Source organism: Oreochromis aureus, linkage group 7 (assembly GCF_013358895.1).
Source record: "Oreochromis aureus strain Israel breed Guangdong linkage group 7, ZZ_aureus, whole genome shotgun sequence".
NCBI classification, from domain to species: Eukaryota; Metazoa; Chordata; class Actinopteri; order Cichliformes; family Cichlidae; genus Oreochromis; species Oreochromis aureus.
In genome coordinates this window covers 40,596,875-40,611,803 of record NC_052948.1, presented here as the reverse complement: position 1 = coordinate 40,611,803, position 14,929 = coordinate 40,596,875, and the positions used below count along the sequence as shown (strand labels likewise).

General features: G+C 40.7%; 1 protein-coding gene across 4 annotated transcripts in view; it reads right to left on the bottom strand.

Annotated features, from left to right (window-relative positions):
• Positions 1 to 13,161, bottom strand: part of LOC116335168 (NMDA receptor synaptonuclear signaling and neuronal migration factor) — a 47,369-nt gene extending 34,208 nt beyond the window's left edge. For all 4 annotated transcript variants that reach the window (XM_031758779.2, XM_031758780.2, XM_031758782.2 and 1 more), the window contains exon 1: positions 12,720 to 13,161. In XM_031758779.2, the coding sequence (XP_031614639.1) occupies positions 12,720 to 12,790 (71 nt within the window). In that variant the 5' untranslated portion in view covers positions 12,791 to 13,161. The remainder of the gene's footprint in view (positions 1 to 12,719) is intronic.
• Between the last annotated feature and the right edge of the window lie 1,768 nt (positions 13,162 to 14,929).

Below are 14,929 nucleotides of genomic sequence, written 5' to 3'. Positions count from 1 at the left end.
AAAAATTCAGTTCAGTTTTATTTATATAATGCCAAATCACAACAACAGTTGCCTCAAGTTGTTTTATATTGTAAGGTAAAGACCCTACAATAATACAAAGAAAACAGAGAAAAGCCCAACAATCATATGACCCCCTGTGACCAGGCGCTTTGGCGACAGTGGGAAGGAAAAACTCCCTTTTAACAGGAAGAAACCTCCAGCAGAACCAGGCTCAGGGGTGGTGAGGGGAGGAAGACAGGACTAGGTCACGCTGTGGAAGACAGCCAGAGATGAATAATAACTCGTTTTAATTTAATGTAGAGTGGTGTATAAACACACAGAGACTGAAAAGAGTTAACTGAAGAAGAAACAGTCAGTGCATCATGGGTAACCTCCAGCAGCCTAGGCCTATTGCAGCATAACTAAGGGCTGTCTCAGGGTCAGGTAATTTATATGATAAGAGTTTGCAGATGCTGTAGTGCTGATCTTTATCTCAATTAAATTCACACTAGATGTTTTTTGTATTGTTCACTGCTAAAAAATTTTGGAGCGTGAACTTTTTCTCAGCTTGATGAGGGCTCAGTAGTATGTGTATGCCTCTGACCCAGGCCTTTCCTGGCGCGCGGTTTGCAGAAAGGTGGTGCGGTTGTTAGCACTGTGTTTGAATCCAGCTGTTTGTAGTTTCCATGTTCTCCCTGTGCCACGTGCCCGTCTGCACTATGACAGCTGGGATAAGCTCTAGCACTGAGACCTCAGTTCAACAAGTTTTTACTGCAAAACAAAAGCTGCACACAAAACAAATTAACCGGTAATTTTAAATGTTTCTTCTGTGACCGCAGAGTCTTTTGGCTTCTACACTGTTTACTGTCAATGGTTAAAACTGCAGCTAATGTAAACCAAACCTTTGAGAGTTTGGGGGTGTTGTTGAGGACTAAGGCTCTGCACGTGCTGTGACACCAACCAGCTCCTTTCACTACATTTCTAAAAATAGCTCACCATGCCGCTGCAGTTCTGCTACTGCAACTTCTTCTCAGAAATCCCCGACTTCTTCAGTTGTAATGGGCATAAAGCTCCGTGTGCATGTGCTTGCATACAGACATGTGCGTCTAACAGTACTTAAGGGCATTAAGAAAAAGAAATGTTTTTGTTTGTGTGTGCCTGCAGTAACAACAATCACAATTAAGGACACTTGTGGTAAATGTAGTCTATACTTTAATCAGCAGGTGTCCCTCAGAACCTCTGATACATTTTCATTTGGCCCACCTGTTTTATAATTCAACAGGCTGGGCACTCTGATTAGAATCGGCAAACAATGGTGCAAGAGGCACGCATCATCCATTATACATGAGAGGAAACAGAGCTGGAAATGGATAGAGCAGAACGTCTCTCAATCATCCACTATACAAAACCTTTCTCTGTACAGCGCCGTCTTATATTCACGTTTTTGCACCAGCTTCATATGTGATACGTGAGCACAGCATGGGGGCAGTGAGGTAGCAACTGATAAATAGTCTCCAGTGAAAAATGATGAAGGAAAGGGAAAGGAAGAGCTTGACAGTTAGATATGAAATTCGTCCTGCATGCTCTCAGCCATGTGACCGGGGTTTGGGGAAAGAAACAAGTTAGGGAGGGGAGATTCTGAGGAGCAGGGAAGTGATTGCAGCCGAGAGGAAGAGCAGTGTGGAAAAATTTGACCATATTAAAAATGAAAGGAGGGTTAAACCTGAGGAAAGAGAGGTGGATAGAAAGCACAGATAGGACTGTGAGAGACTGAAAGATGAAAAATGATGGCAGACTCAGTTTGAAGGTGCACCCAAAAAACTAAACATCTTTAGTGTGATTTCATTTCTTAAGGGGCAGCTTAAGCATGCAATGAAAGCAAAGTAGCAAGGATGGCACGGGTTCAATCCAGTGTCCTGGACTGACTCCAATCAGATTAACTTGTCTGACAGTGATGGACTGCTTGAGGTGACCTTAAACCCGAGAGGTCAAGTAGAAATTTGTGTCCGGCAAGACAATGTTTGTGAATTGGCCCATTATATCAGTTTTGCAGGAGATATTATATATTATTAAGAAACTAAATGTTTCATTTGGCAGTTCATTTGTTTTTAATTCTAGGTGTCCTTCCTGGTTTATTGTGCCTCTGAGTGGAAATGAACCAGCAACTTTTGGTTTGCCAAAACATGTAAACCATATGCTATCTAATATATGGCCACATAACTATGCATTTACTTGCATTTACAAAACATGATTCAGAAAATGAGGCTTGACTTGATTTAAAAACGGTGCCGTCACATTTCACTGTCAGTGCTGTCTGGAGCACATGTAGCAAAGTATGCATCACAGCTTCATGGTAAGCATCTAATTAGTTTGCAAATCACACACAGTAGCTGAAAAGTCATGAAACAATGACATCAGTGTATTTACAATAAAACTCTTTAAATTTCAACAATTGTCTTGCCACTAACGCTGTTTGCCATTTTTAGAACAGTAATTAATTTAGTACGCTACTGTTTATTAGTACAGATGCTTAAGGTAAGCATCAGAGCATCTGTTTTCATTGACTCTGCAGCTTAGCAGACAACAATATGAAAACGGTTGACATCCTGCTATGTTGTTGCCTGCTTGGTGAGATGCAATGCTGAAAAGTAAGCAAAAAGCATCACTTGTGTCTGTTTCCCCTGTTGCATCAATCATGTCTTGCATACTTATGATTGTGCACATCACCGTTTGGTACTTTAAGCTGCGATTATGGTTCATGCACTGGCAATTGTTTGTCCAAATTATCACACCAAGACAGCCCTGTAACCATTGATTGGCACCTCAGAGAAAGAAACCATTACTGAGGTGGGAATAGCAAAAATTGAAACAGAAATCAAAGCGATCGCAGAGATTTTCTTCAAAGTTTTCTACTGAATCTCTTATATTTTCAGCCTGTTGCAGTATTTCTCTCAGTACCACCTGCTAATCTCTGTGCTCCTGCACTATTGTATCACCGAAGCGGCTACAAAGATTGACCCACTCATACAATCATGTCACCAATCAGGCCGTGTGGCTGCCCCCTCACACCAGGCTAGAGAAATCAAGGGGCACACTGCAAGCCGAAATGACACCAGAAAGCAGCACCTGTCAGAAGTCGTGACGTTATTTTTGGCACGTGCCGCTGTTTGCACGGGCAAGTGTGAACTCCCAGTCACTCAGCTATGACTGGCTGTCATACACTGAATCTAGATACCTGAAAATGCAGTATCGCCTGGACTAATGGGCCATTCTTTTGTGTCTGTTCAATATTTTCATCTCTTTAAGTACTTGTTGTTCATGTTGTTTGAAAGATGAGGAAAAAAAGCTTATTCTTTATGTTGGAAACCGCAATTTCAAAGGTCAAATTATGTTTAATAAGATGATGATGCATCCTTGAACACGACACCAACTCCTGTCTTCAGCTGTCCTCAATTGTAAACGACTAAATCGCCTTGTTTGCACCCCACCAGTATTCTGATCTCATTATTCAATTCTTCTGTTCAGTAGAACAATAAATCTTTTTCATAATGCAACTGCACTAAAAATAAATACTTAGCTTGATTGTTTAAACATGTTGGTTTGGGTTAAAATTACTACTTTGGTGAGAAAAGGGGACATTTGTTGTCATGGTTCCTGTAACATTACGTAGGGAATGACAGGCAAACAGTAATCTCCTTTGTTAAGGTCTGACATTTTGCTGATCCATTCATCAAAATCTCTTTCATGTGCACCCTTAATGACTTGGGTTTTTTTTCCTGCTCTAACAGAGAAGCCTCGTAATTAGGCAGGCTGTTGTAAGGACTTTTTGGGGCCATTTTCTGAATTAAAAAGGACACAACTCCAAGAGCAGCTATATTCCTGTTATGTAAACTTCTGTGGGTACAACATGAAACCTTAAGCTGCTGCATATTATCTGGTCATCTTTTCAGTTCCTTCTGAGTGAGCAAGTCAGAGTGAATCTGAGCATTTTTTTTGTACTTTGTGTCTAGAACTAAGCAGGCCGTGTGTAGTGTACTTATTACACCAGATGAATGAGTCACACACCACTTACACACACTCCACTTCTTGAATACATTTTGTCAGAAACTCCACTAACCACTTCAGGCACATAAAAGGACTCTCAACAACAGGAAGATACACCTCAGCACTTTTCATGGATCTAGAGAGAACAATGTGTAATCACTTACTAATGGGTGCAGCTGGAGGAGCATTACTGCCTATATTAGACCTACGTTATCCACTTGTTTGACTCTTTTTTTTTCTCGGCTTGTTTCTTTTTGTTCAGGGTGCACTTACACCTACGTGATGAAGGCTGTCAGTCAAATTTTGTTCTGCTTCGGTTCCTCCTGTCAATAGTTAAAATGTCCACTCACTCTTGGATATGTGCCAAACAAGCAATCCACACTCTTCCAAGTAACTGGCTGTATTTCAGTAATATAATTAAATAAACAGATTGTGTGGAACAGAGAGCGTTTTTGTAATCTCTAATGTAACACTTGCAAAAACAGTGTTACATTAGAGTGCAGTGCAAAACTCTTGAGCCACCCCTAGTTTTTTATATTTTACTAGGAAAATGGGAAAAAGGTGCAGAAACTTGTTAAAACATGTGCAAGCATACATGGAAATACAGTATACAAGACAAAAATTGAGTCTGTACAGCGCTAATGAGCTTGAAAGTCAATATTTCGTATGACCACCTTTATTCTTCAACACAGCATGAATTTTCTAAGGCAACCTTTCTTCTAATTCCTTCAAGCAATCTTGAAGAATAGTTCTGCAGGCTTCTTGAAGGACGTTTCAAACACTTGTTTGGATGTTGGCTGCCTCTTGCTTCGTTGTCTTTGAAAATGTCGCTACACTGCTTCAACAACGTTCATGTCTGGGCTCTGGGGAGGCCAATCCATGACTGATAGTGTGTCAATGTGATCGTACTGGGTTGGCAGTGTGTTTGGGATCACCGGCATGCAGAAAAAATGTAGTCTTTGGCAATCAGATGCTTTCTAGAAGGTATTTCATGGTGGATCACTTAATTTTGACAATATCTCCAGTATCACTGACTGTTGTACCTCTCTCCTGACGTCCTCTGTACATTTTGATGATAATTTGATTCAGAAATCCCAAATTTGGATTGACTATAACATCAGTTGCCACTGATTTAGTCCAGTTCTTGTGTAACCCAGCATACCTAAGCCTTTCCTCCCTGTTTCCCTTCCTTAAGATTAGCTTCTGGAGAGAGGTATCCTTGCATCTAGACCATTTCTGATGAGGCTTCAATGAACAATATCTGGATTAGCTACAGCGACAGATGCATTACTCAGGTCCAGTGTCAGGTGTTGCTGGATTGTTTCCTACTTCTTGAGGACATGACTCTCAGATGCTATTAATCTGTATCTGACAGTCAGATACAGATGAACAGTGGGTAGTATTTTTTAGGCCTATCACTTTTTCTTTTAACCAACATTCTTCCAGTTTCCTGTTAAGGACACACTGCACACCATGCTGAGAAATCCCAAGTTTTCAGCTAAGAGCTCATTGGGAATCACCTTGCTGATTCAAAAATATTATTTTATGCCCGTCACACGTGTTATCCTTGCCATTTTTGTGGATTCAGAAAAAGTCTGGCTCCCTGGAAACAAAATATAAAAAAAATGAGGGGTGGCCCAGACTTTTGGATATTACTACCATCCTTAGGGAGTTTTTCCCAAATACATGTTCTCAATCAGCCAATTACTCACCTGTGTATACTATCTACACCACAGCTTCTCTTTCTTGCTTGCCAGATCACTTTGCCCTTACTGTAGTTACTAAGTGTTCTCCAGTTAGCATTCCTCTTGTTTCCACTGTTTCTATTTTTTTTTTTTTTTTGCTGACATTTTTTTCTGATCTAAGCTTATATTAAAGATTTGGATTTCGAGCTTTTACTGTGGGTACTTTGTCATGTGTTTGGGTCCTCTACTTCTGAGTCTTCATATATCTGTTATAAACTGTTTTCAGACGGTCCAATTAATCGTTTAGAAACATAATGCTAGCTTTTTAATGAGATTTATTTAATGCTTTAAAGGATAAAATAAATATTCAGAGATATCCGTTACCTTCTTACACTTCTTATGTGCTTTGTTCTTTAATAAAATGGCTTTTCTCATTTTTCCATCTTGAAATGACATCGATATGAAGGGTTAAATTAATACAAGCTACAAAATTACAAAACAAAGATGATAAATAGAAGAAAATAAATCTGTGATCATTAACCAAAACAATTTCCTTCAATTGTGTTCTTTCTCATATTTAAGTGGTAAACCTGACCTTTATCTGCAGGGCTATAAAATGGATCCCTACGGACCTACAGGATTAAAGAACTGGCTTACAGTTCTTTACAGCAATGATGCAGCATTTCATTCCATTATTGACCCATATCTAATGTGCCTCGTCCCTCTGTGGATTCTGATATCATTTAACACAGTGACCATATACTCTGCCATGGCTGAAAGGTCTCCCCTGGCAGTGTTCCCACTGGTCTGAATATCATCAGAGTTGATGTCTCCTCTGGGTGTCTCTCCATCCACCGTAAGCAATCGGCTGCCAAGGAAACAGATTCCTTACTCTTAATGCCTCTTAATCAAATCCTCCTCTCAGATGCACTAATTGAATTGTGTTTCCTATAAACTCACAGAACACACATGCAGGGTAGCACGCGCACACACACACGCACACACACACACACAGCTGGGGTGATGAGAACCTGTTGAGGAACTTGTTGCACATATTGAGGGCTGAAGGGACATGGGAATGTTAATTGCAGTCTTAAAGGTGCAATGCATTATGGGACATGTGGAAACCAAGCATTGAGGACCTGATTAAAATGTCAGTACACTAGAGGCTGAAGCACCACAACCACATACGGTGTTGAATGATGACACTGATTCCCACACAGCAGTGTTTTTCTGCAGCCGCTAACACATATTTAACGCTGATCTTTTTTTATAGAGAGGGCACAGAGAGCTTATTCCCACTGTATATTTTGACTTGTGACAGTAGAAAAACAAAGTATAATAATAAAAAGACAAAAAAACAAAAAAACCCATCACCAGTAGCTTATGTTATGTTTCGGTATCTCATTTAGCCATGACATTAAGAGGAAACTTGAATGGAAATGGGAAAAAACAAGTAAATAAATAATCACAAATCAACTAAAATCATCTTCTGCTAAGCGAAAAAGACAAAATTAGAAGGCTCTTATAAAATAGTCCCAGGATTATCACGTGAAGAGCAATCATATGATTACCTCCAACAGTGTATTTACATCTTATTCATAACAGACATCGAGCACAAAAAAAACAACCTTGCTCACGCAGGTTCCATTTGTATCTCGTTTATCTGCAATCTATCAATCACAAATAGTTTAATTTGACGACACCTCTCTTCCAACTTCCACTTACATGAATACATCCAACACCAAACAAGGACTGATCAAGAATAGCTGTGTACCAAAATAAAAATATAAATGTTTTGAAGGAAAGGTTCACCACAGCATGGGATGGATAAGACCTGAGTTCCTCACTCAGAAGAAGAGGACCCAAACACATGACAAAGCCCAAATCTTTAATATAAGCTGCTCTGGAACAGGCAGAGCATTGAGAATGGGGCAAATTTTTCAAAATAAAACTGCATTTTCTTTCACAAAATCTCTGGAAATTCTGTTGAAATCTGTGCTAGATTGCATGACATTAAGCAGGCATGCTCAAACACAATTTCCTACTACAATGTATTGCCATACTGAACAATTTTCACTCGAGGTCCATTGGCAGTACAAACTTGTTCTGGTGCTATTCCCCTGTAACCTGTAGCCTTCATAATAAGCAAATTAAGCTGCCTAATTCATTAAGAAATATTAAATACAGAATGGCAGTGTGGGAATAAAGAAAATATTTTACTGCTACATATAGTTTTCAGCATTAACATTGCATTAAAATGCGTAGTAAAGCCACCAGCATTATATTAAAACTTTTATTAAAGGGGCAGCTATAATCATTTTACACACATATTGCAAATGTGCTCATGAAGAGTTGGTGCTCAGTCTATTTAAGGTCTTAAGCTTCGTTCGGCGTGATGGCCTGACGATATATTGTGTAAGTGACTTGGAGCAACAGAAAGGTAATGCCTACACGCTTACAAACACAAAGGATTATAGAAGATAGTTAGGCCAAAGGCCTGGAATTCATTTAGCTTCTAACTGCATTTGAGTTTGCTCAGAAACAAGTGACAGAAGACGAATCAAGAAAATTGTAAGTCCATCGGGGGGGAGAAAAGAGGAACTTCTCTGTCTGTTTTTTAGCTTGTTCAGTGAAGCATTAATTGTAATTGACGCATGAAGGGGCGGAACCCTGATATATTAAAAGCATTTTGAAGTGTATGTTTGGGCAGAGACCTATGCTGATTGTGTTGCAGTATTCATCTCCCCGCGCGTGTCTTCAACAAAATCATTGTTTGACCAAAACTCTTCTGGACCATTGTTGTTTTGTTCTCATCCTCAATATTTGGAATTCGGGACAGCAGTCACAGACCAACAATCACACAGCGCTGCTGGAGTGCGTATGATTATTCAGACTGTAATGAATAAAATGTGAATCATTCAGCATATTTAATGAACAAATTACACAAATTGAACAAAGCAGGAGGGAAAGGAGGTCGAGATACAGTAGATATTATAGCGATTTCTTTCACTCAAATGAGTATGAATAAAGTAGTAAGAATAAATTTAAAACACGGAGTGCATAATTTATAGCAGATGAGAAAAACATAAGCAAAAGCACGATGAAGCATGATTTTGCCCAAAACACGATCAGATTTCTAAAACTTAGGAGGCGAGACAGTCTTTCCATGGCGTTTGAATAAAATCTAAATTAAAAAAAATAAATTTCTAACGGTTATGTAACATCGCTGGCCCCCAATAACAGAGTGACTGCAGGCCACCTGACTGTCCTCCACAAACTAAGACACAATGTTTCATTTGCATCAGTCTGGAAAAAGAAAAAAAAAAGGTCTTTCATCTTTCAGTCCATTTTCCACACTCTCAGAGCTCTGTGAAAGCTGTTGTCCACTGCCCTTCAGCCGAACCACAGCACAGCCTTCCTCTTAGGCTGATCGACAGATCAAAGCATTTCCTTCCTCGCTCAGTGTCGCAGAATTCTGGTGTGTACATAGGAGGTAATCTGTCCCCCCCTCTCTTTCCCTCCTCACTCTCTGTCACTAGCTACCTCACCGAAGCTGCTGGAGAGGAGAGTGTGACCTGTTTCATAACAGAAATCCGTAAGCATGCACAAGATGACACAGGCACTGTCGAGCATCGGGTACAAGAAGCCAGTGTCTCTTTAGTAGCGTTCAGACCTCTAACGCCTCCTCATATCTCAAGACAAAAGAGATCACTTGAGGAAAATATATTCGTGCATGCTTTCCAATCAGGCACACCTATTAACAGAATAAAAACTCACCACATTTTTCTTCTTTTTAGCCATGCTACTGGCATGGCTGTGAGGACACGAATGCCAGTCTGTCCACCACTTTGGTACAGACTAAAATGTCTTAACAGTTGTTGGACTGACTGCCAAGAAACACACTGCAAACATCTATTGTTTGTTAAGGATAACTGTAACTGATTTCTGGTGCTATGTGTTTGAAATTTGTAGGTTTTTATTACAATGTGATTCTCCAAAAATCACGAATGAGTTCATAAGTCAGGAATGAATAACATAAAAATAACATATGATCTTTAAGCATTACAGCTTGCGCCATAGTTACACATTATCAGCTCCACTTAAGTATCACAGCCAATGGATTCTTTTGTTTTTTTATTTTGGATATTGTACATGTTTTGTATTGTGGTTCCTTGCAACATCTGTCATTACTCTGGTGTCCTTCTGTTATCACCACGTCACCTTTTAATTTGGCCAGTCCTTTGGAAGGCATTCCTAGTTAAAGGGAACAATGTAAAGCACTAGCAGAGTGACAGGTTTTACCAAGAAGAAATAATTAAGTTAGAGAAAGATCCTTTTCTTGGTTTTAATAAAAGGGGCAGTGGGGAATTGTCTTACTGTCAACCAAGCTCACACTTGTTATTAATGAAGTTAAAGTCCAGAACTTTTGCTGCTTGTCTATGGCATTTCATATTCTTCCATCAGACTGATGCTGTATGCAAGGAAGGATGAAAAACAATAAATAATTATGTGTGTGGGTTTGCTAGATGTTTGTTTAAGTAAGCTTGACAATTATACCTGGCCCTTAAAGGCCCCTGGAGGTTTCATTTAATGAATTTAATGTTTTAATGAAGTCAAAATAGACTGGCTGGCATCTGGGATGGTTTGGAAATAGTAAAAGGAAAAGGGGGGGTATTTATAATTCAGAAAGATGTGTGGGGGAGTGTATAAGAGCTGGAGAAAGAGAAAAAAATAAGCATATTTAAAGTTACTTTTTCCACTCTGTGTTGGCGAAGGATAATGACTCAGACTTTAGTTTAGATGTATTGTCATTTGCCTATAAGGTTCTGAAAACCATAAAGAATCAGCATCACTTGATTTAAGGTAAGGGTGGGTCTGCAGGAAACAGTTAGTGCACCTAGCCTCACCACTAGCATCATTTCCAGCATGTAGGAACATGAAGGCATGCCATATGGTTGATTCCAACTCCAGGTTACCGTGTCTGATTTGCTGTAATTTAAAATGTATAAGCAAAGTCTCCCTCCTTCATGTTGCTATAAATTAACAATAAACAGATTTTAGTGGGAGAAAGTATTAAATCCCACTCATGGATACAAATCTGCATCTCGCTGCTTAACTTTCCCTTATTCTGGCATGGCACATGATACAAGATCAGCACAAAATGCACAAAAGATAACCTTAAAAACAGACAAGCAAACAAACAAACAAAAGAAAAGCTGTATGAAGAGATACACACGGGATCCATGCAACCGTGTGCATGTGCAAGTAGAGAGATGGAAATGGGCCGCTTTTATTAAATTCTTTTAAATTCTCACTTCCTCATGCATGAGGTTATGTGCAGGTGAAAGGCTGATAAATATTGGATGTGAATCAACTCTGTTTCCCATATACTGGAGGCGAGGTGGATTCTTCTATCGGTCAAAATAAATAAATAAGCTCTGAAATTGAGTGTTTGTGCTTATGTGAGTGAAGGAGGAGGGGAGCAGGTGTGTGTGTGCGTGTGTGTGTGTGGGGGGGGGGCTACCAGTTGAGTCAGACGTGTAACAGTTTGTGCAGTCCCTTTGTAGATGCAAAGGGGGGGGGGAGAGAGAGAAAAAGAGTGGCAGCCCTGCGGTGGGCATGCTCTCTCTTCCTCACACAGGGTCTCACAGTGGAACACCTGCTCAGGATCTCCTCTGGGTCCATTTTTCTAATCGTGCAGGAGGATCACATTCTCATCCTCGTTTTGAGGCAGCACACAGACACAAAAACACACTGCGCTAAAGGCACACATCGCTAAAAGCATGGTTGTGTAATGTAAAGAAGGCTCACACACCCTGAGAGAATGACGTAACAACACATCAGCCCACATCTGTGAACGCTGGAGTCTGAACAAGTCAAGGTCATTCATGGACTGAATTAAAAATCAAACACTGGGCCCTGCTGTGAGGCACCCTCTGAAGCAGAGAGCTGCTTTGTATTCCGAGCTCATGTGGGACTGTAGCGTCCTGTCTGCGCTCGATGCCTGGACACATGAAACACACAGGCACACGTGCTTTCCAGCGAACTGCAGCCTCGCAGATGTGAGGAAGAAGGCATCATCGTTGATACAGCCTCCTTACTCCCCCTGCGTAGTGCTGCAACAGCTGGATGCGGTTCTGGCTGTTTAAAACACGCACGGCTCTCAGACTGAGTCCCTAATAGGTTTTAACGGGCTGGACTCGTGCCAAACAGTCTGAGTCTTGTTTTTCCAGCCTGCAAAAATTAACGGACGTTTTCCCGTGCTGCCCTCTGTGATTGACCCAATGACTGGTCGTGATAGGTGATCAGTGCCAACGACAGAATCGATTGCCGTGACTGATTAATCGACAGCTGGCTCATTTGCCCACCCCGGAGTGAAGGCTGCCGCCTCATCGCTGTACTGTTTTCTCGAGTCTCTGCGGCCAGACAGAAAGACAGTTTTTGGTTAAACTGAAATAACAATCAAATAGCAGGATTTTTTTTTATTTTTTATAGCGGATAATAAGAGGTGGCAAACTGAGAAAATGTACCAGGGACACTCTGAGTCACGGCAGTCCCATTTTGCCTCTGCATGACTTTGGTTATACAATGATGCTTCATTCACAACATCCATAAACACTCCGACGCGCCAGGAGCAAACATCTTGCGGCAGGTTTGCATTAAATAAAACACAGATAGGGGGAAATTGCATGAAGCCATCCTAATCACGTAATCTATTTCTGGTTACAGGTTTAGTTTTGGGAGATCTTAAATGGATATTTGCCCCAGCGCACGTTCCGAGCTAGACGCGGGACAATCAGCAACCACCAAAAGCGCAAAGAGCCTCTCTGCGCATTACAAGGCAGACTGGCTATATCCAGGATAGCGCAGTGGTAATCCATCAAAACGCAAAACTGTCACACCTGGGAACTTCGTCTCGCTCGCACCTGAAGGCTAAAACACCTGCCAAGACTTCCTACGGGTACTATAACACTGAGGTATAGGCCGAGAGCTCCGAGTGTCACTCACCTAACTTTTGCTGCCACAGAAGAAATCGCATCGTTTCTTAAATTCTTCCTCTTGGACACAGCAGTTCCCATGCTGGCATGGAAACGATGCAGGCAGGAAAACAGTTCATTCCAAAGGAAGGAGGAATGCGACGATGAAAACAGTATAAAAATCGCAAGAAAAATAAAAAGTTGCAGGGAAATCCGGGAGCAGATAGGTCACGCAGGCGTCTGCAGAGCAGAAAAGAAGGAAGTCAGTGTTTTCTCTCTCTCTCTTTCTCTCTCCTACTCTGTCTGTCTCTCTCCGGATATGAGCATGTACGTGGGGTAGCTGCACAGCTGCCAGAGTGAGGCTGAAAATACCCAAACCCCCTTCTCTCTCTCTCTCTCTCCCTCCCCCCTTTCTCTCTCTCTCTCATTGATCAAAAAAATGCAATGGGAGGACTGTTGGGTTGGCGATATCACCATCGTCCTCATCGTGCTCACAAAGGTGGAGGCGGGGGGGGCGTGTATCTGCAACAGTGGTGTCATCCACCTCCACCTCTGCCATTCATCTAATGCTCCTTTTTGGGGACTGTGATCTCTGTATCTTTACTTATTTATTTCCTGGTGTTACATAATCGGTCATTTTGGTGAAAGCCCCATCCACCCCCTCTAACACACACATATACACACGCTGTAACTGGCTCCTACTCAACCAAAGACAGGATGAGGCACTGCAGCGCTCTGTAAATATTTCAATTAATAATACCACTGGGGCTTTAGCGTGTGCTTTGTTCTATTTCTTCTTATTCTGTTTTTACATTTAGATGACTTTGAAATTCAACAGTTGAACTGTGTTGACCATTGGACTCGTATATACCCCAAATACTTTATTTATCCCATTTTCGTGAAATTATTTTGTTACAGCAGTTGAAATAATAATGATAGTAATAATAATAATAATAATGATAATATTATCTGCCCCCATAACCTCCGGCAGACAACAGCAAAGTACACTGCACTTGCCACAAGTCCTGAAGTCCTGAGTGACTGAAAATCTCCATCATTTACTGTAGACATTGATGGATGTCAGCTTAGTTTTTTGCATACACTTCACTTACTTTGTTGGTCTTCCAGTTCAACGTGGATGCCATACTACCTCACCATATCAACATGCTTTTCCAGGATAGCCGTTATCTTCCTTCTGAAGACGATCACCATGTCTCTGGTCTCATTCACATTCAGAAGCAGATGATTCCTTCCAGACCACCATCCATCACTAATACATCTAATCTAATACTGCAGAATATTATCATATTTCTGACCTGGAGTTACACTGAAAGTCTGAGGTGTACAGGGTGTAGCTTCTCTCACGATGAATGGAAATATTAGATATAGAATGTATAGATTTGATAATATACCAGCAATTAAGAATCTTACTTTGTTCATATATACTATTGGCCTTTTTGTCCATCTTTAAGAACTGTCTAAAAAACAAAATTCTAAAATTAAATGTTAACCTGTGATATAGTGACATGGCCATGAAGTCAAGGTTTAAGATGCAAAGAGAGAGAAACAGACAAAAATCTGTTTCACTGATATGCAGATCAACTAAAAATAGACTTGAACTTAGTCTAATTTGTAAAGCACATAGACATAGAGTAAGGGTCTCTGGACAACAACCTCTGTGGAAGACAATTGCACAATCCTGCTATAAACTATAAAACTGTATTGAGATTCCTTTCTGTGAGATGATTTTAGGATGGCAACAGTTCAGTGCAACATAAATAGTATGACAAACAATATAAGACCAACAAGCTGGCATCTCCTCCTGAATGCAATTCTTTTCACAGTAGGTTGCAATATTATATGGGAACCAGGAAATATTTAACAGAATATATATGTAGAAAATACGTATCTCACACTATGGCGCTGTGAGTATTTCTTACAGCAGTTTGTCACAGTGTATGCACACATGCATGCATAGTGTGGGACATGCATACTGTAAATTATGTAAATAGGCAGAGGCACAAGCAGCAGATGAATCACCAAGCAGCCTAACAGCCGATTAGCCTTCAAACATCAAATCAATCAATCTTTCAATCCACGGGCCATTTCGCCAGTAGCTCGGATGTACAGGACGTCCTTGGGCTTTTTATCTATTTGTTGTGGACTTGTCCTGCACACAGCACACGCAACCACTCTCGGGAACAGCACACAGTAAGACAAAAGGAATGAAAATCGATAAAT